This window comes from Schistocerca gregaria, chromosome X, assembly GCF_023897955.1.
Source record: "Schistocerca gregaria isolate iqSchGreg1 chromosome X, iqSchGreg1.2, whole genome shotgun sequence".
NCBI lineage: Eukaryota > Metazoa > Arthropoda > Insecta > Orthoptera > Acrididae > Schistocerca > Schistocerca gregaria.
In genome coordinates, this window is record NC_064931.1 from 808,232,966 (window position 1) to 808,260,254 (window position 27,289).

At 38.8% G+C, this 27,289-nt stretch overlaps 1 protein-coding gene across 4 annotated transcripts in view; it reads left to right on the top strand.

The window, feature by feature from the left end:
• Positions 1–27,289, top strand: part of LOC126299438 (carnosine N-methyltransferase-like) — a 686,336-nt gene that overhangs the window by 554,900 nt on the left and 104,147 nt on the right. For all 4 annotated transcript variants that reach the window (XM_049991346.1, XM_049991345.1, XM_049991343.1 and 1 more), the window contains exon 4: positions 3,846–4,009. In XM_049991346.1, coding sequence (XP_049847303.1) covers positions 3,846–4,009 — 164 coding nt within the window. The remainder of the gene's footprint in view (positions 1–3,845; positions 4,010–27,289) is intronic.

The window sequence follows — 27,289 nt, forward strand, 5'->3', positions numbered from 1 at the left end:
GAACTGGAAGCGAGGTGTAGCAAAGATAATGCAGTGAGTGCTCAGCTATGATCTACTCTCTTCTGCAAGAAGGAAGTCAGTACCAAGACTATCTGTGCACCGTTGAATCTTTCGACCAACTTTGTTGTATGGGAGCGAAAGCTGGGTGGATTCGGGTTACCTTATCAACAAGGTTGAGGTTACGGATATGAAAGTAGCTAGGATGATTGCAGGTACTAGTAGATGGGAACAATGGCAGGAGGTGTCCACAATGAGGAAATCAAAGAAAAACTGGGAATGAACTCTATAGATGTAGCAGTCAGGGCGAACAGGCTTAGATGGTGGGGTCATGTTACACTCATGGGAGAAGCAAGGTTACCCAAGAGACTCATGCGCTCAGCAGTAGAGGGTAGGAGGAGTCGAGGCAGACCAAGGAGAAGGTACCTGGATTCGGTTAAGAATGATTTTGAAGTAATAGGTTTAACATCAGAAGAGGCACCAATGTTAGCACTGAATAGGGGATCATGAAGGAATTTTATAAGGGGAGCTATGCTCCAGACTGAACACTGAAAGGCATAATCAGTCTTAAATGATGATGATGATTAGTATGTTGTGTACATATATCCAATAGTTATTATTTTGCCCATCTCTCTCCTTTTTTGTAAAAACTGTTGCTATATTATTGTAGCACATTCAATTTGATGGTAACTGAAGTGTTCATTACTTTACCTTCATATTGTTGCTTGATTTTCTGTTGCAAAGAATTTCAGTTGTTGTGTACTTCATGTCATTGAAAATTATCAGCCTTGTGATTTTCTGTGCTTGACTTGTTTGCTTAGTAGATGTGAATTTGTGTGTTTGAAATACAATATCAGAAAACTGAATTGATGGCGACCCACATTGGACATGGCAATGTGACTTCTATACAGAGCCATAAAATTATTGGACTTGTGTACAATTTAATAAACAAAAGAGATGGGTGGGGGGTGGGGTGGGGTGGAGGGGTGGGGGTGGGGGTGGGGTGGAAGATAAATCTACACTATTAATCCTGAATGGTGTGCTGAGGCTTGAGTTTATCTGTGACTTGTACTTAATCAGAAGAAGATTGTATTTATGTTTATAGTTGATTTGAAGAATAATCAAGAACAGGTGCTTTCCAAAGATTGTATTTATGTTTATAGTTGATTTGAAGAATAATCAAGAACAGGTGCTTTCCTCAGACCCATCAGTCATATTTTACCTAGTGTTCCAGCAAGTATTTATAATTTTGTTTCTGTAATGTGTAGATGGAGTCAGTTCAAACTGATACTGTGTTTGTTTAATCAGAAGCCCAATGTAAATGAAAAATTTCTTATTATAAATAAAATGTTTTGTAAAATGAGATTTTATGTACCCATTCAATAAAGTGATCTCAAATTAGTATAGTGTGATATTTGGTTTTAAAACATGTCCTTTAACACTTACATTATCTGTATATATTGTTAACAGATTTCTTTAAAAAGTTTTCTTCAAATCATCTAAAAAACTTATGAAAACTCATAGGCTGTTGATAATCCTTTATTCATACATTATACATGACCGGTTTCACAATATTGCAATCCCTTCTTCAGGTGAAAAAAGCTACAAAAACATGTAGTATCAATTAGGAGCAAATTAATAATACCAAACATGTTGGATACCTAAACCAGAAAAAGAAGCAGTGAAATACTTGCATAACTTATTTAACATTAGTCTATTGAAACAGTATGATCTCCCAATATTCGGATGGTACTTGGCATAAGCATTGCCATTTAAAATGTATGTTGAGTAATTCAGAAAAAGAAAACCAAGAAATAGTGGGTGTAGACCACGTAACTGACTGCTGCAAGCCGCATTTTTAGACCTAAAAAGGGAACATAACATAAGAAACCTGAAAAAGTATTGGATAACTAGCTTATGGTAAAGTAAAGGAATGATGGCTCACCAGTGCTGTAAAATGTCTCCAGCAGGAAGGTCATATCACTGCATGAAGGTATGGACATGGCCAAGTGCCAGAGAAAAATTATGTTGAGCAGTGTGCTGTCAAAGGGCAAGTAAGAAATAGATGAATATGTTGATAGATTGGCAGGAAAGTAACAGTTTTGAAACAATGGTTGGGAGTCATTACATAGACAAAAAATGTAGCAGTGTTACTTCCTCGCCACTTTCATGCCCTCTATCACTTTATTCCCCTACTTCTTACTTGCTCTCTTATGGCACATACCCAACATCAGTTTTCTCCAACACTTGGCTATGTTCACACCTTAATGCGGTGGTATGACCTTCCTGCTGCAGGCAGGGCCACAGTCACTATATGTGGTTTTTGCTATTTTCACAAATTCTGCAGTACTGTTGAGCCAACATTCTTGTACTTTAGTGTAAGTTAGTTCCCCTGTAGTTTTTTGAGTTTCTTACGCTATGTTGCCTTTGTTAGGTCTTAAGAGTGTGACTTGCAGTGGGCTGTTACATGGCCTACAACCACTAATTATTGGTTTTCTTTTTCTGGATTATTCAACATCCATTTTAACTGGCAATTCTAATGACAAGTGCCATATGAACACTGGGAGACCATACTATTTCAAAGGCCTAATGTTAAATTAGCTGTGTAAGTATTTCACTCCCTCTTTTTCTGGTTTAGGTATCCAACATGTTTGGTATTATTAATTTGCTGCAAATCAACATTATATGTTTTCGTAGATTTTTTATTTTATTTTATTTTATTTATTTATTTATTTTTATTTTTATTTTTTTATACCTGAAGACACGATTACAATGTTGCGTAGCTGGCCATTTGTAATCTTGGAATAAAGGATTATCAACAGCTAACATGGTTTCCAGAATTTCTTTAGAAGATTTTAATAAAACATTTTTAAAGAAATTCATTGACATATATCATCTAAGCTGCGGATGGTTGCACCATAAAATGATGTTCTGTAAATATTTCTTTGTCATGTCCTTCCACCCTGAGTCACCCCATCACATGTGCTGGCCTGCGTTGTGCTGTCTACTGGCACTATGTAGCAGTGCTACTCACTCACTCCTGCGGTACTGATTATACTTCATATTTTACTCTTCCTGTTAATATGTGTATCTAAACCGAATATTGCAATGGATTAATTTGAGACCACTCTGTTGAATGATCACATAAAATTCTCCCATTTTGTTCATTAAAAGAAGCAGACCAACATTTTTCAGTAACACTATGTGTTACATGAAACACATGATAAACAATATTTGTGTAGGCTGATTCATCTACACAGTGAAAAACAAAAGAGAAAATATTTACCAAAATCCCAGAGAATATGTGCCAGACAACTCAGGGGAGAGATACTTGGTTTTATATTTATGTTTTATATGAGCTGGAGGATATATCGTAATTGTGACAAATATCATACTATGGAAATTTGAATGTTTCATATAATTCGTGTTGTAGGCAATAAGGAATCATGTCATGTAATTGATATCCTCAATGAATGTTTAAAAGTGCACCAAAATACTATGCCTTATAATGTCAAGAAATGCAATTGCACAATAAACGAATTTCAGTACATTGAGGGTGCTGAGTAGGCAATGATCCGAGGGTAAAGGTAGCTCTGCATTTAGCTGTAAACATGTGCCTTCCAAATGAACTTTCCATTTACACTCTGATGTCTACTGAAAAGTCTCCAAATACTTAGATTTCCATGTATGCTACAAAGCTATAGTTCTTAAATTTATCTTATTGAAAACACTTGTAAGTTTCTTTAGTCATCATTTTGTGACTGTGTCAAATTAAACGTTGTGAACTTGAAGTATTATAAGTTGCTGGCATCAAGTAATACTTTATGCTTTCTTTGCTATATTTTTAGAGAGGTGGACGTGATGAGCCACCTACCTGGCAAGACATTGAGAAGCTGCAGGCAACATTGAAAAGTGTGTATCGTGATTGGACCGTTGAGGGAGCTCTCGAGCGAGACCAATGCTATAAACCAATACTTGAAGCTATTGACAACCATTTCTCCACTGAAAAGGCGTGAGTAATATGAGAGTAGTTATGTTATTCACCATAGATATGACACATTTAATTGCAGACAGGCACAAGAAGAAGATTGTTACAGACTGAGCTTTCAGCCAAAGCCTTCGTCAGAAAAGAAAGGAAATCACACATTATGTTATTGTACCAACTGATCTAAATTTTTAAAGCAAATTAATGAATTATGTTGCATGGGTATTCAAATTTGTGACACTGTGCGTGCTTTAAGTAAATGTTTTCTGTGTTGTTTGTTGTACTTAGGAAATTTTACCACCTACTTTATAAAGATAAAGATAAAGATTGGGGTTTAATTTCTTGCCAGTGACAATGTTGTTAGAGACAGAGCATTTGTTCAGGAAGGAAAAGAATGAGGAAGGAAATAGGGTGCTTCCTCTTTACCTTACGTAATTTTGAGAGACTACAAAAAACCTTAAACACTATGGCCAGAGGAGGCTTAATCACAGCTTCTCTAAAATGTGAATCCAGTGCCTTAACTGAGGAACCACCAGAAATAATCTGTTTCTAGTTTACATCCATGCTTGGGAGTGAGATACCTGAATCCTTCTCTCTCTCTCTCTCTCTCTCTCTCTCTCTCTCTCTCTCTCTCTCTCTCCCTCTCCCTCCCTCCCTCCCTCCCTCCCTCCCTCCCTCCCCCTCACCATCCATCCTTCTCCTCCTCTATCACTCTTCCCTCCTCTCTCCTGTTTTCTCCCTCCCCCTCCCCCTCCCCCTCACCATCCATCCTTCTCCTCCTCTATCACTCTTCCCTCCTCTCTCCTGTTTTCTCCCTCCCCCTCCCCCTCCCCCTCCCCCTCACCATCCATCCTTCTCCTCCTCTATCACTCTTCCCTCCTCTCTCCTGTTTTCTCCCTCCCCCTCTCCCCCTTCCGCCCTCCTCAAATCTCTGCACTTTTGTGCCATGGTTTCTATTCCAAATACCAAGTGAGGTGGTGCAGTGGTTAGCACATTACGCTTACATTGGGGGCAGTGGTTTAAATTATCATCCAGTCACCCAGATTTAGGTTTTCGTCAATTTCCCTAAACTATTTAAGGTGAATACTAGGAAGGGTTCCTTTGAAAATGACTCAATTGGCTTCCTTCCCCATCTATCTCAATGCAAATTTTAACTTGTGCTCCATCATTAGTTAACTCATCACCAACCAGATGTAAAACTTGGATCTTTCTCCCCATAATTCTAATTCCATCATTTTCTACCCTATTATCATTTTCTCATATGCTGCCCATTACAACACAAGATGATTAAGAGTGAAATGGCTAGATTTCTATTCCCTAAATCATACCAAGATAGTTCCTTTTAGATGAGCAAAGCTGATACTCTTCTCTGTCTGTGCTAGGACTCCACCTATAATGGCTTTATCTCTGATGGTATATTACACTGTAATTTTCCTTCCTTCTCTCCTTCTGTCCTTAGTTTTCCATGTCATGTCTTTACTGTATCTTTCTGCATTGTCTATAAAGCTGATTCTTCTGTCATTCATTTCACACAGCCACAATATTTACAACATTATGTGGAACACATTTAAATGCTTCTGCAACTGTGTTCCTTCCTTGTGTTTTGATGGTTGGAAATTTTGAGAGTCCTAATTGTTTTATTCTCATGATTTCACTTATGTTTTCTGTTATTCAGTTGCAGAGATTCTTATGAAAACAGTTATTGTCAATGCAGAGTTCTCTTGTGCTTATGTGGTACATCTATTTTGAGAAAAAGTCAACAAAAACTATTTATGGTTGGCTCTATCACACAACTGATAGTTGAAAAGAAAGTGTTGGTGCCTCAGATTTACAAAATATGACTGTTTTGTATGAGAAATTGAGAGATTTTACTGTTTGAGACTCTTGGTGTCCTTACTATTTCATTATAAGATTTTTTGGAATGACTGCTATGTAGCATTGAGTGTCTGCCTATTAAAGTTAAGATTAGCTGTGTAGTGTTCAGAGTAGCAGCAGAGTGTTAAAAGTTGTCCATGGTTATGCTATCATCTTTCAGGCATGCATCCAGGACAGCAGTATTTGATCTTCTGATACATCAGCTGTTAACCATACAGCTATCTTCGAGGTGTGTCAGTGACTGAATTAAAACAATTTGACATAGAGATATACTGCGGAGTAAAATATGCATGTGTCAGAAATAAGATAGTCTACACAACAATGCCAGATAAAACTTTAGTTGTGTAGGAATGAAACATAGCAAGCACTGTGGATTTACTGACTCAGCACTTGTTATGTTTTCTTCTTAGACACACAAAGTTATACACATGGCTGGCACTGTTGTGTTGACTGTCTTATCTCTGATGTATGTACATTTTATTGCACAATATATTATTCATCAAGTGGTTTTAAGTCAGTCACTGACTCACTTTGAAGATGGTTGTATGTTTAACAGGTGAAATATTGGGTGATGAAATATTATTGTCCCAGATGCATGCACTTAAGAGGATGTCCTCTCTGCTGAGCAAACTAGAGCCCATATATTTAGCTGAGTTTCTATTTTCTGTCCTTGAAATGCTGAGAACTCTGAATTAGTACCATTGCTCTGCCACAATTTGAAAACCATTGAGGTGAAACTTTAGTAGGAGGTAGTAGGTGACATATCTCTAGGTTCAGAGGATAGCAGGACCCTGATAGATAACATTTTTATTGACTGTGCATAGGCTGAAACAAGTAATGTGTAAAAAATTGTTAATGGAAATAAACACTGTAGTACCTTACAGCCCTGAGGCATGTTCACACACAACAGAGAAGCTTATTAATGAGAACAGGATACAATGTTTTAAGAATAAGTGAAAAGAGCTGGTATGGGATGAGGTACAGGGGTTGGGCAAAAATACAGAAACACCATGGGAAATGCTTCAACAAAAATGCAGAGCTGGCCAAGCCTGCAGGTTGTGGTCTTGTTTTTGACCATGAATAGCACCACTGCAATGCCCTCAATACATTGCAAGTGTCAGTCATGGGCACAACAGTGTTCTGTGTAGCTGTGAGTGCGTTATGTTGGAGCTAAGTGAATTCAAATGTTAGCAAATTGTTTGTGCTCGTATGGTGAGTGCATCTGTAAGCTAGGTGGCCGAAGGGTTTGGTGTTGCAGGTGGCAGAATATTGAAGATTTATAGTGCATACAGGAAAAGTGGAAAAACATCACACATTGGGTCACAATGCAGATGAAAGTGTATATTGAGTGATCGTGACAGATTATCATTGAAGAGTTTTGTGATTAAAAATAAGAGGATGACAGCTGCAAAAGTCACCACACAACTGAATGTTGCACTCATTGACTCTGCCAGTATCAAAACAACACAAAGGGAACTCCATTAGCAGGGACGAACAGGGCAGTCTAGGATTCCAAAACCACCCATCAGTGCTGCAAATGTACGTAACAGGAAAACGTGGAGCTGAAGCCATAAAACCTAGACTTTGGAGCCATGGAAGAAAGTAATTTGGTCAGATGCATCTTGTTTCACACTGTTTCCAACTTCTGATCGACTTTGCATCCCAAGAATGAAACATGGTGTGGGTTTGGTGATGATTTGGGCAACCATATTGTAGTATTCCATGGGCATCATGGTTACTCTGAAAGGCTGCATTACTGCCAAGGATTATGTGATCATTTTGACTGATCAGGTCCATACCATGGCACAATGTTTCTTCCCCAGTGGTGATGATGTGTTCCAGGATGACAGGGCCCTTGTTCACACAAAACACATAGTCCAAGATTGGTTTTGTGAGTAGAAGAATCAATTGTCACATCCTTCCTGGCCATCACAGTCAAAGATCTCAATGTTATTTATCCTCTTTGGTCTGTTTTTGAGAGAAGGGTGTGTGTTCACTATCAATCTCCATCATCATTACCTGAACTTGTGACTGTTTTGCAGGAAGAGTGGTGTAAGATCACCTTGAAAACCATACAGGACCAATATTTCCTGACTCTGAAATGACTGGAAGCTCTTTTGAATGCCAACAGGTTCCTTAAACCATATTAGGTGTGGTAATGTGTTTTGTTTTTGATGTTTCCATATTTTTGTCCAACTCCTGTATATATAGAAAGAGATGCTAATGTAGAATTCAATATATTCCATAGTAAATTTCTGTCAATATTTGAAAGTAGCTTCCCTAAAATGTTGTCCAGAAAGTCCATTAAAAAAGAAAAGTAAGCCATGAATAACTGAAGAAATCAAAATTTAATGTAAGAGAAAAAGGGGAATTTATAGGAGCTAGAATAAGTCAAGATCCAATGTTATTTGCATTCAACAAAAAAAAAGTAAGTTATTAAAATGTCCAGAAATATGCATGTCTTGACAAAATAAATAATGCAGATAACAAGATTAAAACTGTATGGGATGTCGTGAAATGGGAGATAGGCAGACTAGTTAATGTACAAGATAGAACAACAATTAAACTAAATGACAATATTGTGACTTACAATTCAAAAGTTGCAAGTATTTTCAATAATCACTTTTTAAAAGTAGCAGCAAAAATTGGATTAAGTAGTTCAATTGAAGAAACAAGAAAATATATTAAGACTGTCATTCCATAAAACTTGAAGTGAATAGAAGTAGCACCAAAATCCTGCACTGAAATTAATAGAATTCTAAAAAGCAAAAGCTTCTATGCTGTCGATGGAATTTCAAACAGAATTGTGAAAATTTGTTCTTGCTTAATAAGCAGTGTCCTTAGTGACATATGTAGTGCTTCATGACACAGAGAATTTTTCCAGACAGATTAAAGTATGCAACTGTTAAACCTCTTTCCAAGAAAGACGGCAAGAAAGATTTACATGATTAGTGTCCAATTTCCTCACTAACATGTTTTTCTGAAATACTGGAGGAAGTAACGTTTGCAAGAGTAATCCCACATTTAAATAGAAGCAATTCACTTACCATGTTACAGTTTGGATTCCAGAAAGGTTGCTCCACTGAAAATGTGATTTATAGATTCACTCACCAAATGTTACAAGCCTTAAATAATGAAATATTTCCAGTCAGTATTTTTTGTGATCTTCCCAAGGTGTTTGACTGTGTAGATCATGTTATTCTCTTAGAAAAACTTAAGATTTATGGATTTGGTAGGTTTACACACAATTGGGTTTAATCACACTTAAAAAAGAGAATGTGAAAGGTTGTGCTGAATAATTCAAACAATATTGAAAGGAGAGAAAATTATAGTCACCGGAGAGATATCACACTGCCCACCAGGTTTGTTTTGGGACCACTCGTATTCCTTATATATGTGAATGGTCTTCCACTTAACATTCATCAAGTAGAATTCGTACCTTTACTAGTGTTATAATATGTCTCATTAGAGAGGAAGCGAGAGAAAAGATTGTTAATGATGTGTTTCAAAGCATTATTAAGTGGTTCTGTGAAACAATATAAATTTTTGATCTTTTGTCCAATAAAACCTAAAATGTCTGACAGGTGACAAGGCAAGTTTTAAATCCTTTCCATGTATCTCTTTTTTTTAAAAAAAATTAAAAACTGATAGTGTGTTAAAAAGCCCTAGTTTGCAAGTGTAGTTGCATGAGTAGGACTAACAATATATGTTCATTAATGTTAACATGAACTGTGTATCTGTACCCTGTAAACTGACTCATTCCACATCATTTTGATGCAATAATCATTCAGCTGCTCCATGAAACAGATAACTAACTAACGATCATAGGTTCAAGTGGAGTAGTAACCATTCATAATGTGGGAATTCATTCAAGGGTGTTGCCACAACGTTCGGCTCTCATTTATTGCGTGATGTTTTAGGACACAATGCTTCATTTACAGTAGCGTCCTGATACCATGATAGATAATATGGTGAATGAAAATTCCTAATAAAGTATAAAATCTGTCAAATCGATAATACTACAACACATCAAACTTAAATAAACCAATTGTTATGTAGCCAAAATTTATAATTGTGAACTTATTCAGTATCACTCTATACAAATATTCTGTAAATGGTCACATACCTAGGAAGTGCAGCATATTATTAATCATAAACTTTATATGCATGATTTATTCGGTTTCATGTCATCCAATGCTGAAAAGAATATACAATATAAAACTTGATAGCCATCAAATGTTGGCCCACTTACATGACTTGTGCACTTCATCTGATATAAGTAATGGGATGAATAATATTGAACCACATGAGTCAGCTACAACAATACATCTCATATTATGATAACTTTCTGTAATTGCTTGAAAAATCATGGAAGTACCAGTGTTATGAAATATGACAGCCCAAGGAGAAATAACAAAACAAGTAAGCCAGGAGACTCAATTCACAAACAGTTCAACCCATTCTTAACCCCTTAACATACTGATTTTTTTTCAAATTACAATAAAAAATATTTTTATTAATGAAAAACATCCTATATTGAATGTCATTACATATAGACACATAAAGATAGCTTTTAAAGCTAAAAATAATGAGTTACAAAATTTTGAAGATCATCAGTAATAATATCTCAAATATACTTGTGCACTGGACTTTGACTAAAATGTCCTGCAACTTGAAGTCAGTTTTTAGTTCCTGTGTAGCTGTGAAGTCTAAACTTGTATTTCACAATGGTTTCCTGTGGACAGAAATCTCATAGCACTGGCCAGTACTTGTCACTCAGCTGACAAACTGTTGTGAATTTCAGTCTCTAATGAAGTAATATCACATTCTTCTTCACTTTCTGAGCTGCTAAATTCAATATCAAACTCAGGATCACTAGAGCCATCCTTTTTTGGAAACATTGCCTAAACAATAATACAAGCCACAGATTGAAAATGCACATTTTGTTGCTGAGTATCCAGTGCTGCACACATTAAAGAATGTCTAATGGCAACCATGTCAACCAAAACATGACACCCAGGCTACAAATGTAGAACTGGATGCTCTCTAGCGACCAAACACTTCATTATCTCTTACAGAAAGCTATAACCACCATTTGACTGTACGATATGCTTCATTACACAATCTAGATTTCAACCTTAGGCCACTATCAGTTGTTACAAATTTAAAAAAAATGTCTGAATTGTTTGGAGCCACACAAGTCAGATGACTTTCATTATTTTATTATTTTGACAGAAACTTTAACTCTTGTGTATACTTGGGCAACTTAAGAACAGACCTTCAAAACAATCTTTCTGTAAGTTTTGCTTGACTGTGGCTCCACATTAAGGAAAAATCATCACTTAAATATTAATGCTGAAATGGATATAAGAGGGGTTTTATGTTTTGAAGGTTTGTTTTTAAGTTGCCTCAGTATACTCAGAAGTTTAAGTTTCTGCAAAATAATAAAATGAGAGAACTCAGGGCTTTATGTTAAGAGGGTAAATAAAGTGAATCTCATAGACTGAACAGAGGTAAATTTACAGTACAGTCATGGGCTAACAGCATCAGACATCCCATGTTTCATCTTGTTCATTTTATGTAAGTATGAGTTATGCTAGTTGTGAGTTGAGTAACCTGGCAACCTTGTCACTGTTATCTTTTCTTGGACTGCCACATTCCATGATGCTGGTATGTGTCTTTAAATACAGTAATTTTTTGAGCAGTTGTGTGAAATTGTTATTAGATAGGGTGTATTGCAGTGGCTGACCAACATGTTTAAATATTTTTCAATCTCTTACTTTAGTATATGAATTGTGCAGTATCATTAACTGTAAGGCCATATTAGGTGGCTCATAGTACATGAATAGTTGTCTGTTTGCCTAAATTGTTGTTAAGAATATCTATGACAACACATTAGTTTTATGAATATTCTACAAATATTCAGGCATGCTAATTTTGGGTGCTAATCATGTATCAGTTGCAGTTTTATAACAAATGTCCTTCTTAGCACTGGATGATATGAAAAGGAATGTTGTTATTGTGGTCTTCAGTCCAGAGTGTGGTTTGATCAAGCTCTCCATGCTACTCTATCCTGTGCAAGCTTCTGCATCTCCAAGTACCTACTGCAACCTACATCCTTCTGAATCTGCTTAGTGTATTCATCTCTTGGTCTCCCTCTAAGATTTTTACCCTCCACACTACCCTCCAATACTAAATTGGTGATCCCTTGATGCCTCAGAACATGTCCTATAACCAATCCCTTCTTCTAGTCAAGTTGCGCCACAAATTTCTCTTCTCTCCAATTCTGTTCACTACCTCCTCATTAGTTAGGTGATCTGCCCATCTAATCTTCAGCATGCTTCTGTAGCACCACATTTCAGAAGCTTTTATTCTCTTCTTGTCTAAACTATTTATCATCCATGTTTACTACCATACAGGGCTGCACTCCATACAAATACTTTCAGAAGAGACTTCCTAACACTTAAATCTACACTCGATGTTAACAAATTTCTCTTCTTCAGAAATGCTTTCCTTTCCTTTCCTTGCCATTGCCAGTCTACATTTTATATCCTCTCTACTTCTACCATCATCAGTTATTTTGCTCCCCAAATAGCAACACTCATCTACTAATTTAAGTGTCTCATTTCCTAATCTAATTCCTTCAGCACCACCTGATTTAATTCAACTACATTCCATTATCCTTGTTTTGCTTTTGTGATGTTTATCTTTATCCTCTTGTAAAGACGCTGCCCATTCCGTTCAACTACTCTTCCAGGTCCTTTGCTGTTTCTGATAGAAATACCATGTCATCGGCAAACCTCAAAGTTTTTATTTCTTCTCCATGGACTTTAATTCCTACTCCAAATTTTTGTTTTGTTTCCTTACTGCTTGCTCAATATACAGACTGAATAACATCAGGGATAGGCTACAACCCTCTCTCACTTCCTTCCCATCCACTGCTTTTCTTTCATGCCCCTCGACTCGTATAACTGCCATCTGGTTTCTGTACAAATTGTAAATAGCCTTTCGCTCCCTTTATTTCACCCCTGCCACCTTCAGAATGTGAAAGAGAGTATTCCAGTTAACATTGTCAAAAGCTTTCTCTAAGTATACAAATGCTAAAAATGTAGGTTTGCCTTTCCTTAATCCATTGTCTAAGACAAGTCATAGCATCAGTATTGCCTCACGTGTTCGAATATTTCTACAGAATCCAAACTAATCTTCCCCGAGGTGGGCTTCTACCAGCTTTTCCATTCTAGTATTTTGCTCTTATTGAAGTCTGAAGGTATTTCACCTGTCTCATACATCTTGCTCACCAAATGGAAGAGTTTTATCATGGCTGGCTCTCCCAATGCTATCGGTAGCTCTAACGAAATGTTGTCTACTCCTGGGGCCTTGTTTTGACTTTCAGTGCTCTGTGAAACTCTCCATGCAACATTATATCTCCCATTTCTTCTTCATCTACATCCTCTTCCAGTTCCATAATATTGCCCTTAAGTACATCACCCTTGTATAAACCGTGTATATATTCCTTCCATCTTTCTGCTTTCCCGTCTTTGCGTAGAATTGGTTTTCCATCTGAGCTCTTGGTATTCATTCAAGTGGTTCTCTTTTCTCCAAAGGTCTCTAGGCAGTATCTACCTTACCCCTAGTGATACAGGGTGTCCAGGAAAGGACTCCCTGATTTAAAACTTAAATATCTCGAAAACAAAGATCGATAGAGGAATGCAGTAAATGGTATGTTTATTGTGAAAGCTGTAAGAAGTTTATACAGCAGTTTGAAATAATAGTTTGAATAGCTGCTAACAGATGGCGCTGTAATCGCCATATGTAATGCCTAATATAAATAGTGACCCGAAGTCCAGAGCGATCAGTTCCACTATTGAAATGTGAAGGGAGGTTAGCGTACCGAAGGAAGAGATTAAAACCATGCACTCCATTGAACAATGTGTTTTTCTGGTGCTAGAGTACCACAGGTTAGAAGAGAGACCTACGGCAACAAGGCGAAGTTTTCAAGCACGATTTAATGTTCCAAAAGTACCCGATGCGAAAACCATTCGTATGCTCTTCGCAAAATTTCAACGAACAGGCAGCGTAACTGATGATGTAGTGGGGCATGTTGGCTGCAAGCAAACTGCAGTTACACCTGAAAATATCGCCATAGTTTCTGGAATTATTCAGCGAAATCCAATGTCATCAGTCTGCAGAATTGCATCTGAGACTGGTTTGAAGCGTTCCAGCACGCAGAAAATACTGAGAAAGAGCCTACACATGTTTCCATTCAAAATTCAAACGCACCAGGCCATACCCCTATGAGCTGTGCAGCAAAGGGTTGCCTTTGCTAATCAGATGCTCACAGTGATTGATAGTGAAGGATTTGATGTTGGCTGCATCTGGTTTACAGATGAAGCACACTTCCACCTGAATGGGTATGTGAATAAGCAGAACTGGCGATTTTCGGGTTCCGAAAAGCCATATTGGTGTGAAGCGAAACCCCTATATTCTCCTAAAGTTACTGTGTGGGCTGCAGTATGCAGCAGAGGCATTATTGGCCCTTTTTTCATTCGAGAAACGGTCACTGGTGCACGTTACATTGCAATTTTGGAACAATTTGCCGCCACACAGCAAGCGTTAGAGGATCGACCAGGTACTGAATGGTTTATGCAAGATGGAGTCCGTTCACATCAGACCGAACAAGTGTTTTGCTTTCTTGAGGAATACTTCGGGAATCGAGTCATTGCTTTGGAATATCCCAAATTTACTGGTGCAGGCATGGATTGGCCTCCATATTCGCCGAATTTGACTCCCTGTGACTTTTTTTTTGTGGGGCACAGTGAAAGACATAGTCTACCCGAAGCATCCCGCCACGCTGGACGAGCTTGAACCGGCAATTTCTGTGGCATGTGAACCCATTTCAGTTGAGACACTATGAAATGTGATTGCGAATTTCATTCTTCGTTTGTGCCACCTCTGTAATGCCAATGTTGAACATTTTGAAAACATTGTGATGTGATTGTTTGCAAAGATTGTTTTCATACAATTATTTCACTTATGTATGCTGATATGAGCTGTACAGCATACAGCACCATCTGTTAGCAGCTTTTGTAACTGTTATTTCAAACTGCTGTATAAACTTCTTAAAGCTTTTACAATAAACGTACCATTTACTGCATTCCTCTATCGATCTTTGTTTTAGAGATATTTAATTTTGAAATCAGGGAGCCCTTTTCTGGACACCCTGTATATGCCTCTACATCCTTACATTTATCCTCTAGCCATCCCCGCTTAGCCATTTTGCACATCCTGTCAATCTCATTTTTCAGATGTTTGTTCTCCTTTATGCCTGTTTCATTTACTGCATTTTTATATTTCTTCCTTTCATCAATTAAATACAATATCCCTTCTGTTACCTGAGGATTTCTACTAGCCCTTGTCTTTTTACCTACTTGATCCTCTGCTGCCTTCACTATTTCATCTCTCAAAGTTACCCATTCTTCTTGTACTGTATTTCTTTCCCCCATATTTGTCAGTTGTTCCCTAATGCTCTTCCTGGAACTCTCTACAACCTCTGGTTGTTTCACTTTATCCAGGTCCCATCTCCTTAAATTCCCACCTTTTTGCAGTTTCTTCAGTTTTAATCTACAGCTCGTAACAGACGGATTGTGGTCTGAGTCCACATCTGCCCCTGGAAATGTTTTACAGTTTAAAAACTGGTTCCTAGATCTTGGTCTTACCATTATGTAATCTATCTGAAACCTTCCAGTGTCTCCAGGCCTCTTCCACTTATTTAACCTTCTTTCATGATACTTAAATCAAGTGTTAACTATGATTAATTTATGCTCTGTGCAAAATTCTGCCAGGCGGTTTCCTCTTTCCTACCTTATCCCCATTCCATGTTGACCCACTATTTCTCATTCTCTTCCTTTTCCTGCTATTGAATTCCAGTCTCACATGACTATTAAATTTTTGTCTCCCTTCAGTTTCTGAATAATTTCTTTTATCTCATCGTACATTTCTTCAATCTGTTTGTCATCTGCAGAGATAGTTGGCATGTAAACTTGTACTACTATGGTAGGTGTGAGCTTCGTGTCTTATCTTGGCTACAGTAATGCGTTCACTATGCTGTTCATAGTAACTTACCCGCATTCCTATTTTTTATTAATTATTAATACTTCTCCTGCATTACTTATATTTGATTTTGTATTTATAACCCTGTGTTCACCTGACCAGAAGTCTTGTTCCTCCTGCCACCAAACTCCACTAATTCCCACTATATTTAACTTTAAGCTATCCATTTCCCTTTTTAAATTTTCTAAAGTACCTGCCCAAGTAAGGGATGTGACATTCCAAGCTCCGACCCGTAGAACGCCAGTTTTGTTTCTCCTGGTAATGATGTCCTCCTGAGTAGTCCCCTCTCAGAGATCTGAATGGGTGACTATTTTACCTCTGGAATATTTTACCCAAGAGAACGCCATCATCATTTAACCGTATAGTAAAGCTGCATGCCCTCAGGAAAAATTAAAGCTGTAGTTTCCCCTTGCTTTCAGTCGTTCGCAGTACTATCACGGCAAGGCAGTTTTGGTTGATCTTTCAAGACCAGATCAGTCAATCATCCAGACTATTGCCCCTGCAACTACTGAAAAGGCTGCTGCCCCTCTTCAGGAACCACATGTTTGTCTGGCCTCTCAACAGATACCCCTCTGTTGTGGTTGCACCTGCAGTACGGCTATCTGTATCACTGAGGCATGCAAGCCCTCCCACCAATGGCAAGGTCCATGGTTCATGGGGGGGGTGGGGGGGGGATGAAAAGGAATATATCACCCAATAAAGTTTATAACTAATAGTATGTCATGCTTCCCTTTCCACAACTTGTAGTGTCTGCCCTGATAGTGAGTTCTTGGAGTTTTCTAAGCAGTATGTTCAAAATTTCTATTATACTACCCAACCAGACAAACAAACCTGTGACCACTCACACTTTTCTTCTGTGGATTTGCTTGATGACCACTTCTAGTCTGATGTGACACGTGCACATGCACTTGTGCAGGATTAAAGCATTGGTTGTTTGAATGTTTTGTAGTCTCATTTGTGTACAGTTTCATAGTATCCTACCAATGAATCAAAAACAGCCCTTGGCTTTATGTACTACTGAGCCCCTGTGATTGTTCCACTTTATATTTCTTCACATTTTTACTCCCAAGTGTTTTATGACATGACTGATACTAATAGTTTTGTTTGATGAGCTCTGAAAGTAGTCAGCTCCTGGTGTGGAACTGCAAGAGCAACTGAACTGATCTGAAATGGCCTTCTGGAGGCTTTGCTTGGTCTTACATATTCATCTGGTGGAAGTACGTTTGTGGTTAAATGATGTAAGGTGAGTGCTTGTTCTTTGGTAGCAGCATTTCCATCTTCCTGGTGTGTGTGCTACTCAGAAACATAGCTGTTGCCCCCTGGCAGAGCCCGTAAAAGACAGTATATAAACATACTATTTGTATAAAGCACTGTGTAGTCTTGTATAAATACACAATCTCTGGAAGAGAGACATTTGCGGGTAATGGGTAGGCAACCCAGCAGGGCAGAGATGTCAGACTAGTAGTGTATGTACGTGGTCTGCAGCTGATAGGTAACATCCTTTCCCCTTATGAAAGAGATGGCAAAGCCATCTCGTAGGAGGCCAACAATGGCTGTATCTGTGTGGCAAATGTGCGAAGCAGTGCATTGGGCCAGCTGATGAGATGGGGCATGGCAGCCAGCCAGGACGACCCAGTTGAAAACCTTTCAAGACACTGTGCGTGGACGTGAATAGAAGATGGTGCAAGAGCTATCAAAGGTACTGGAGCTGGATAAAGTGCTGGATTCTGACAAGGAGGTGCTGGATTGGCCCAGACATATGGATGAGTTACATCAGCTATTAGTGACAAACCGTCTCCCGTGACATTGTTCCGCCACACACTTGGACATCAGTGATGAACCATCTCCCTCGACTTTTCTTTCACCAACAGGAATCTCCAGAAAAACTATGAAATAATAAACAACAGCTGGTATTCAAGTCCACAGAATTGAACTGAACTAAAAACAATAAACTTCTGAGTACAAGATTCAGTGAACAAGACTGCTGAACTGCTGAGCATGGAGCATAGGACCTGTGGGATCTAAACAAGAATAGAAAAAGTACATAAATATTTTCTGACAACTACAGCACCAGGTACATGAAAATACGAATTGAACACCTGATTAACCCAAGAAAATGATTTCAACAGATCAAGCATGTAGGGGAACAGTGACTGGCCATCATGGGCAACAAAAGAAAAGGCCGGGTGCTGGAGGGGCGTTCAGCAAAACTTCCACGAAGGCATAATCCAGTGCCCAGAAGAACACAGGACAGGATTGGTGGCACCAGCCAGGATGGTGAGACCAGCAGCAAGGTCGGCAATGACAGTAGAAGTGGGTGGTCACAGCGATGCCAGTAGTGACAACTGGACTGACCACAGAAACAGTGGCAGTGAGAGGACTGGCCCTGGAAGGATCAGCAATTAATACACTGACTAGACAGTTGGCATCAGCATTGGCAGGATTGGCGAAAGCCAGGGGCCGGCATCACAAAGACTGATGAACAGACCGACGTCATCGCAAACAGACATGGCAATGACTGGAGAGCGAGCATGGCTGGTGACTCCCATACTGACTACAGGACTGAGAGCATGGCTGGTCACTCACATACTGACTACAGGACTGAGAGCATCGCAAACCGACTTTCCAGCAACTGTAGGGCAGGCGACTTGCAGTCTCACATCAGGACGGATGTTGTTGCATACAGACATGGTGACGGCTGGAAGGATGGCCATGACAGTGTCGGCAACATAAAGACTGACCACATGAATGACATCATCGCTGACAGGCTTTTCAATGACAGGAGAGCCAGTTGGAACAGGTCTAGTGATGGATGGACTGAAGACAGGACTTATGTTGTCACTGACGGATTGAGTGATGACATGAGGGCCACCCAGGACAGGGCCAGTTACATGCGGATGGATAACGGGGCAGACGTCATCATTGATAGACTTGGCAGTGACAGGAGGGCTGGCCTTGATAGGGTTATCACTGACAGGAGAGACACCAAGATGACGTCCTACCACAACAGGCCCAGTGTCAACAGGACTGAACTGCTGACAAGAAGGTCAGTGCTCGATAGCATCACAGGCCAGGGCTGGGCCAATAGCGGCGGGACTGCCACCATGGAATTCTGTGATTACAAAACCAAATACTGCATTGTGTACGGGACTGAAGGTGACTCAGCAAGCCATACAAAACACTTCTGGACACACTTTCTGGATACGGCTCGTGAACACACTTACTTGAAGACTGTGGGGAAGACTGTTGGCCAGTAGCTCGTAACGAAGTGCGCACAGGCTGCAACTGGAGGTGACTTTTACTACAACAGAAATGCACAACCAACTGTTCCTCCGATAAGTCATTGTCTATGTCATCTGGATGAGGGTCCAGCAAAAACTGACAACACATACTAAAGATTTTTAATCGTGCACTTGCAAGAAAGTGAGCACTGCATTGCGAATTTTATATGGTGTGGACCTATGAAATGCAACACCAATTGTTGACAGTACATGGCCCAGTCCTCCTGGCCATCAGACACCCAAAGCTTTGGTGCAGAAATGGGAACAGCATGCTGAGGCATGGCTTTTGCAGACAAAACCTGAGAGTGCTGTGTTAAACCCTGCAGCAGTTTCTAAATTTGTTGCTCTTGTATCTGAATGATGGGACAGGTGCAGTGATAGAGAAGGATACGCAAACTGTAGGTGAAAATACATTACCAGTCATGGGACTTGAATTGTCACAAAAATATGAAAAATGTGCCAATGGACCACTGTAAACAATGCAGACCAACAACATCAACTAATAACAACCAGTGTAACACACAGATATCATTGGAAGATTAGCAGGATGCAACTAGCACCACTGGATATAAACTGTGACAACACCAAAACTATCAATATGCAACCTCATCAAAACAAAACAAAACAAAACAAAACAAAAAAAACACCCAACCAAAAATGCATATGCTTGAGCAACTCTCAACCAGACAGAAAAACAGAATGCTACTCCAGCAAACAAACTAACACACTGCAAGAACCATAAACCATGCATGAAAATAGCCTTATTGCCAATGTCCTCGATAATGGATGATGGAAGAGTAAACAATTGCAAAAATGTACTTTAACACGTGTGGACAAAGACTTGTCACAACTTTACTTTCCTGCTATTTGTAGGTGGCTGCTTGCTGTGTTAAAAGATGATTCTCAAATTGCAATACAAAACATTATCTTAACTGCACAAATTCATGATGACATTTGTCCTGAAAACAATTACTGAAAGATGATTCATGATCACTTGAAGTAACAACCACAAAGTTCGCTGACATGACACCAGATTTGTGGGAAACATCATCCCGTATGACTTAGGGCGGTGTCTGTGATGGACCACACTGTGTCGAGTAACATAGTAGCATGACGATGGTGCGAAGCACAGTGGAGTGTCCTGGCTTATCTCAGGGAGTTCCATTTGATGAACTGATGAACTATGAGTATAGCCAGCTCCAGGCTTGGAACTGTGGGAGCAACTGAACTGAACTGGCCTGCTTTAGGCTGTGTTTTGCATTATGTACCTAGCCAGTGGAAGTACGTTCCTGAGTTTTAGTTTAGTTTTAGTTATGTCATGTTCCATAGATCATTTTCTTTATTATTTTATCGATATGATGTGGAACAGGTCAGCTTACAAGAGATAATGCTAATATTAATATTACTGAAATTTTTAGTTCTACACATGCAACTACATTTAGAGGTACTTTTTTTTACCATTTCTGAAACAGAAACTCGTCCATAGAGTAGAAGGAGTTGTCCAAAAGAAATGACTTTAAGCTAGATTTAAAACTTGCCAGACACTTTATATTGTTGGGCAAATGATCAAAGATTTTTGTTGCTGAATAACTTACTCCTTTTTGAGCAACTGACAGCTTCAGTAATGGATAGGAAAGGTAATTTTTCCCTGTAGTGTTGTACGTATGAACATCACTGTTCTTCGCAAATTGAGATGGATGATTTCTAACAAATTTCATTAGTGAATATATGCACTCTGATGGTGCAGTTAAAATACCTAACTACTTGAAAAGGTGCCTACATGACGTCCTTGGGAGAACACCACCAATTATTCTCAGTGCTCTCTTTTGGGCAATCAATACTTTATGTCTAAGTGGTGAGTTACCCCAGAAAACTATTCCATAAGACATTGTTGTTGTGGTCTTCAGTCCTGAGACTGGTTTGATGCAGCTCTTCATGCTACTCTATCCTGTGCAAGCTTCATCATCTCCCAGTACCTACTGCAACCTACATCCTTCTGAATCTCCTTAGTGTATTCATCTCTTGGTTTTCCTCTACGATTTTACCCTCCACGCTACCCTCCAATGCAAAATTGGTGATCCCTTGATGCCTCAGAACATGTCCTACCAACCGATCCCTTCTTCTGGTCAAGTTGTGCCACGAACTTCTCTTCTCCCCAATCCTATTCAATACTTCCTCATTAGTTATGTGATCTACCCATCTAATCTTCGGCATTCTTCTGTAGCACCACATTTCGAAAGCTTCTATTCTCTTCTTGTCCAAACTATTTATCATCCATGTTTCACTTCCATACATGGCTACACTCCATACAAATACTTTCAGAAAAGACTTCCTGACACTTAAATCTATACTCGATGTTAACAAATTTCTCTTCTTCAGAAACGCTTTCCTTGCCATTGCCAGTCTACATTTGATATCCTCTCTACTTCGAACATCATCAGTTATTTTGCTCCCCAAATAGCAAAATTCCTTTACTACTTTAAGTGCTTCATTTCCTAATCTAATTCACTCAGCATCACCCGACTTAATTCGACTACATTCTATTATCCTCGTTTTGCTTTTGTTGATGTTCATCTTATATCCTCCTTTCAAGACACTATCCATTCTGTTCAACTGCTCTTCCAAGTCCTTTGCTGTCTCTGACAGAATTATGATGTCATTGGCGAACCTCAAAGTTTTTATTTCTTCTCCATGGATTTTAACACCTACTCCAAATTTTTCTTTTGTTTCCTTTACTTCTTGCTCAATATACAGATTGAATAACATCGGGGAGAGACTACAACCCTGTCTCACTCCCTTCCCAACCACTGCTTCCCTTTCATGTCCCTCGACTCTTATAACTGCCATCTGGTTTCTGTACAAACTGTAAATAGCCTTTCACTCCCTGTATTTTACCCCTGCCACCTTCAGAATTTGAAAGAGAGTATTCCAGTCAACATTGTCAAAAGCTTTCTCTAAGTCTACAAATGCTAGAAATGTAGGTTTGTCCTTCTGTAATCTATTTTCTAAGATAAGTCGTAGGGTCAGTATTGCCTCACGTGTTCCAACATTTCTATGGAATCCAAACTGATCTTCCCCGAGGTCGGCTTCTACTAGTTTTTCCATTCGTCTGTAAAGAATTCGTGTTATTATTTTGCAGCTGTGACTTATTAGACTGATAGTTCGGTAATTTTCACATCTGCCATAAGACATTATTGAATGGAAATATACGCAGTACGTTAGGAGGCTGATCTGTTTATTACCAAGACTAGCGATTTTACGAAGAGTGAAAGAAGCTGAACTTAGTTGTTTGAGAAGCTCAGTAATATGCTTCTTCCAGTTCAAGTTGTCATCAATGTGAACACCCAAAAATTTGGAGAAATCTACCCTGTTAACTGAGCCCTGTTCTCATGCTACACCAGTTGTCGGTATGATTCTATTCTGTGTACAGAACTGGATATAGTGAGTTTTTTCAAAATTAAGAGAGAGTTCATTTTCCGAGAACCACATAATAATTCTTTGAAAGACACCCTTAACAATATCATCAACTGCTTTTTCTGGAATGGGATTTATTATAGCACCCGTGTCATCTGCAAAAAATACTAGTTTCCCATGCTGAACATTAATTGGGAGGTCATTAACATGAATAAGGAACAGCAGAGGACCTAAAAATTGAACCCTGTGGAACTCTCTTTGTGATAACTCCCCATTCACTAGAATTTACCACCCTCCCAACATTATTTGTGCTATTAAGCACAACTTTTTTCGTTCTGTTCATTAAGTATGATTCAAACCAGCTGTGTGTATAGCCTTCAATTCCATAAAACCTGAGTTTTTCTAAGAGTGTGACATGATCCACACAGTCAAAAGCCTTGGAGAGATCACAAAAAATAGCAACTGGTGATAATTTGTTATTTAGGGCTTGTACTATTTGATGGGTAAATGTGTAGATAGCATTCTCAGTCGAATAACCCTTCTGGAATCCGAACTGTGACACACTGAGCAAATTATTTTCACTTAAATGTAAGACTACTCTTGAATACATTACTTGTTTGAATATTTTAGAAAATGATGTCAGCAATGAGACTGGTCTATAGTTATTTAAGTCACTCTTGTCCCCTTTCTTATGGAAAAGTTTGACAATTGCGTATTTCAATCTGTCTAGAAAAATTCCCTGTGCCAGCGAAGCATTACATATATCGTTAAGGACTCCACTTATTAAATTAGAACAAAACTTCAAAATTCTGTTAGAGGTTCCATGAACACCACACGAGCTATTGTTTTTCAGTTTATTTATAATTCCCTTAATTTCAGTGGGGGAAGTTCGTGCTATTTCTCAAGTCCTAAAGTCCTGGGGAATGACATTTTTAACATATTTTTTTATTCTTCAACTGAACCATTTAACCCTATTTTTGCTGCTACATTTAGAAAGTGATTGTTAAAAATACTTGCATACTGACTACATGTTGTGTGGACTGTGATTGTTCTTTGATAATAGGGGCACCAGTTTCTGTGTCCAAGTGCTGCTCAGAAGCATAGCTGGTGCCCCTGGTGGAGCCTATGACAATGATGCATAAACTTACTGTTTGCATACAGCACTGTGCTGTGACATGTGATGCCTGTCATTTATGAATACAAACTCTCAGGAAGAGAGAGACTTCTGAGCAATGGATAGCCCACTGTAGAGGCCGGAGACATCAGGCTGGCAGCAGACGTAGTAGCCTATGGTGTATATACAACAGTACCAAACAAAGAAACTCTGGGAATCACCAGGATTCTTATAGAAGATGTAATTTGAAAGCATGGAAGGCACTGTGCTATGCTCTGTGATTGTGGAAAAAGCTGCAGTTACTGCTGTCAGTACGACTTTTTGTTTTGCAACATTATTAGTACAATGAAAATTTCCTACTATCCGCAGGTAGATGACCTCGTGAAACATTTTGATAATACATTGGCAGATACACTTTTGATGTACATTGAAGTCAAACCCGTATGTGCTACTGCGTGTCATGACATTTGCATACAACACAACAAAGCAAGCCATATCACTGTTTTTCCTGAACCATGGCCAAAAGGCTGAAACAACAATGAATGCTTTGTTTCTGTTCAACCTGACAATGCTGAGAATTGTTACAGCAATCAGCTGATTACCCAGACTAAAGAAGCAAGACAGCTGACACCAAGAACAAGGACAGTAAAAATTATAAACTCAAACACTGACCATAAAATTACAACCCAGGTCCACTAGTATGGATTTTTACACTTGTGTGGAAGGTTGGGCTATCAGAAAAGTATTGAACTGTTACTTTGGTACATGCCATTTCCAGTTTTATTTGTCAGATATTACCTACAAAGTTGAGGACGATGATCTGTATCAAGAAGACAATGGCACAGAGACATCGTCCACGTCCTTTGTATGAAGCCTTAGCATAGTCGTGAAGCGAGGCATCACCATGACTGCCATATGAAGGATCACTGACTAGGTCCAGATCCAAAAAGCTATAGTCCACTCCAAAGCAATGGGTTACCATTCCACAGGGAGGGGCAGCAGTGCTTTACTATTTAAGATTTATGATTTCTGGAGTATTGAAGATTACTATAACATCCTATGGATGTATGAATAAATGAATGAATAATAGCATTATGCAGTTCAGTCCTGTCTGCACTGTTGTGTGTGCTTAATAAAAATGTTTTCAGTGTGAAATGTTAGTTTTTGTGGATGGCCCTGCTATTACAGTTGGTATTTAGTTATAGATGGTACATGAGAATGTTGTGTGTTGGAACCCCAAAAATTCACAGTTTATGTTGTGTTCTGAAGTGGTATGTCTTTCAGTTTGCATTTTAGTAGTGTAGTCACTAGTCATAATATATTATTGTGTGTACAATCGTCTATGGCCCATTTCTTATTTCAGTAAGCTATGCAGCAAAGTGTCTGCTCAGCAGTATTTCTTTCATCAGAAATTGCTAGATGTTAAAAGTTCTTATTGTTTCTGGCAAATTTGATTTCACACTATGAAAGGAAACCATTTGCTGAGGATGGTTTTGTTGATGATTTTTTTAGAGGATTGAAAATGTGTTTTCCAGTGCAGCTACTTTTCAGTTTGTAATCTGTAGGTTAATACAACTTCAGCTGAGTTCTATGTTCTTTCCAGGGGTGACACGTTGTTTTAGCATCCTGCACAGCTTAGAAAATAGTGTCATACTGATAGTGTTCGAGAAGGGAGACTGTACAGAACAGAATAGAAGAGAAGTTTGTTGTCTTGTAACATACAGTTTCGAGTCATTGACTCAATTTACAGGAGACTCGTCAAAATACAAAGACTGGTTACAATGTTTCTTATAATATCATTAATTTAATATACTGTACTTTTAATTCATTAAGCAATTAATAATTTTTCTTAGGTAGCAGCAAACTTTTAAAAATTAACAGTCCGAATTACTTGCTCTTTCCTGCTCAAATTTTGAGGTTGTCGTTCATGAATTCTTCTACAGAATAGCAACATTTATGCACTGGCTTCTCATACAAGGTTTGTTCAGTGTCTCTGAATTTATACTGAGCAATTCTCTTCCTTTCATTTTGTTATAAATTTTCATACCCATATACTGTGGAGTTTGAGCATAAAATTTTTAACTGTGGGTGGGAACCATGAAATTATTTTGGTTTCTGGTGTTGTAATCATGTTGAAAATGAATGAGAAATTCACTCTGCAGTGAAGTGTGTGCTGGTATGAAACTTCCTGGCAGATTAAAACTGTGTGCCGGACTGGACTCGAACTCGGGACCTTTTGCTTTCACGGGAAAGTGCTCTACCAACTGAGCTACCCAAGCACAACTCATGCCCCATCCTCACAGCTTTACTTCTGCCAATACCTTGTCTCCTACCTTCCAAACTTTACAGCTGCTCTCCTGCAAATCTTGCAGAACTAGCACTCCTGAAAGAAAGTTTGGAAGGTAGGAGACGAGGTACTGGCAGAAGTAAAGCTAGGAGGACAGGGCGTGAGTCGTGCTTGGGTAGCTCAGTTGGTAGAGCACTTGCCTGCGAAAGGTAAAGATCCTGAGTTTGAGTCTCAGTTTGGCACACAGTTTTAATCTGCCAGGAAGTTTCATATCAGTGCACACTCTGCTGCAGAGTGAAATTCTCACTCTGGAAACATCTCCCATGCTGTGCTAATCCATGTCTCCACATATCCTTTCTTTCAGGAGTGCTAGTTCTGCAAGGTTCGCAGGAGAGCTTCTGTAAAGTTTGGAAGGTAGGAGACAAGGTACTGGCAGAAGTAAAGCTGCGAGGATGTGGAGTGAGTCATGCTTGGGTAGCTCAGTTGGTAGAGCACTTGCCTGCGAAAGGCCAAGGTCCTGAGTTCGGGTCTCAGTCCAGCACACAGTTTTAATCTGCCAGGAAGTTTCATGTTGAATATGATTTTCTACAAATAAATTAGGGTTACTATGTACAAATATAATCAGCTCATAGATGTATAGTGAGGGATGGCCCTGCTATTACAGTTGGTATTTAGTTATAGATGGTACATGAGAATGTTGTGTGTTGGAACCCCAAAAATTCACAGTTTATGTTGTGTTCTGAAATGGTATGTCTTTCAGTTTGCATTTTAGTAGTGTAGTCACTAGTCATAATATATTATTGTGTGTACAATCGTCTATGGCCCATTTCTTATTCAGTAAGCTATGCAGCAAAGTGTCTGCTCAGCAGTATTTCTTTCATCCGAAATTGCTAGATGTTAAAAGTTCTTATTGTTTCTGGCAAATTTGATTTCACACTATGAAAGGAAACCATTTGCTGAGGATGGTTTTGTTGATGATTTTTTTAGAGGATTGAAAATGTGTTTTCCAGTGCAGCTACTTTTCAGTTTGTAATCTGTAGGTTAATACAACTTCAGCTGAGTTCTATGTTCTTTCCAGGGGTGACATGTTGTTTTAGCATCCTGCAGCTTAGAAAATAGTGTCATACTGATAGTGTTCGAGAAGGGAGACTGTACAGAACAGAATAGAAGAGAAGTTTGTTGTCTTGTAACATACAGTTTCGAGTCATTGACTCAATTTACAGGAG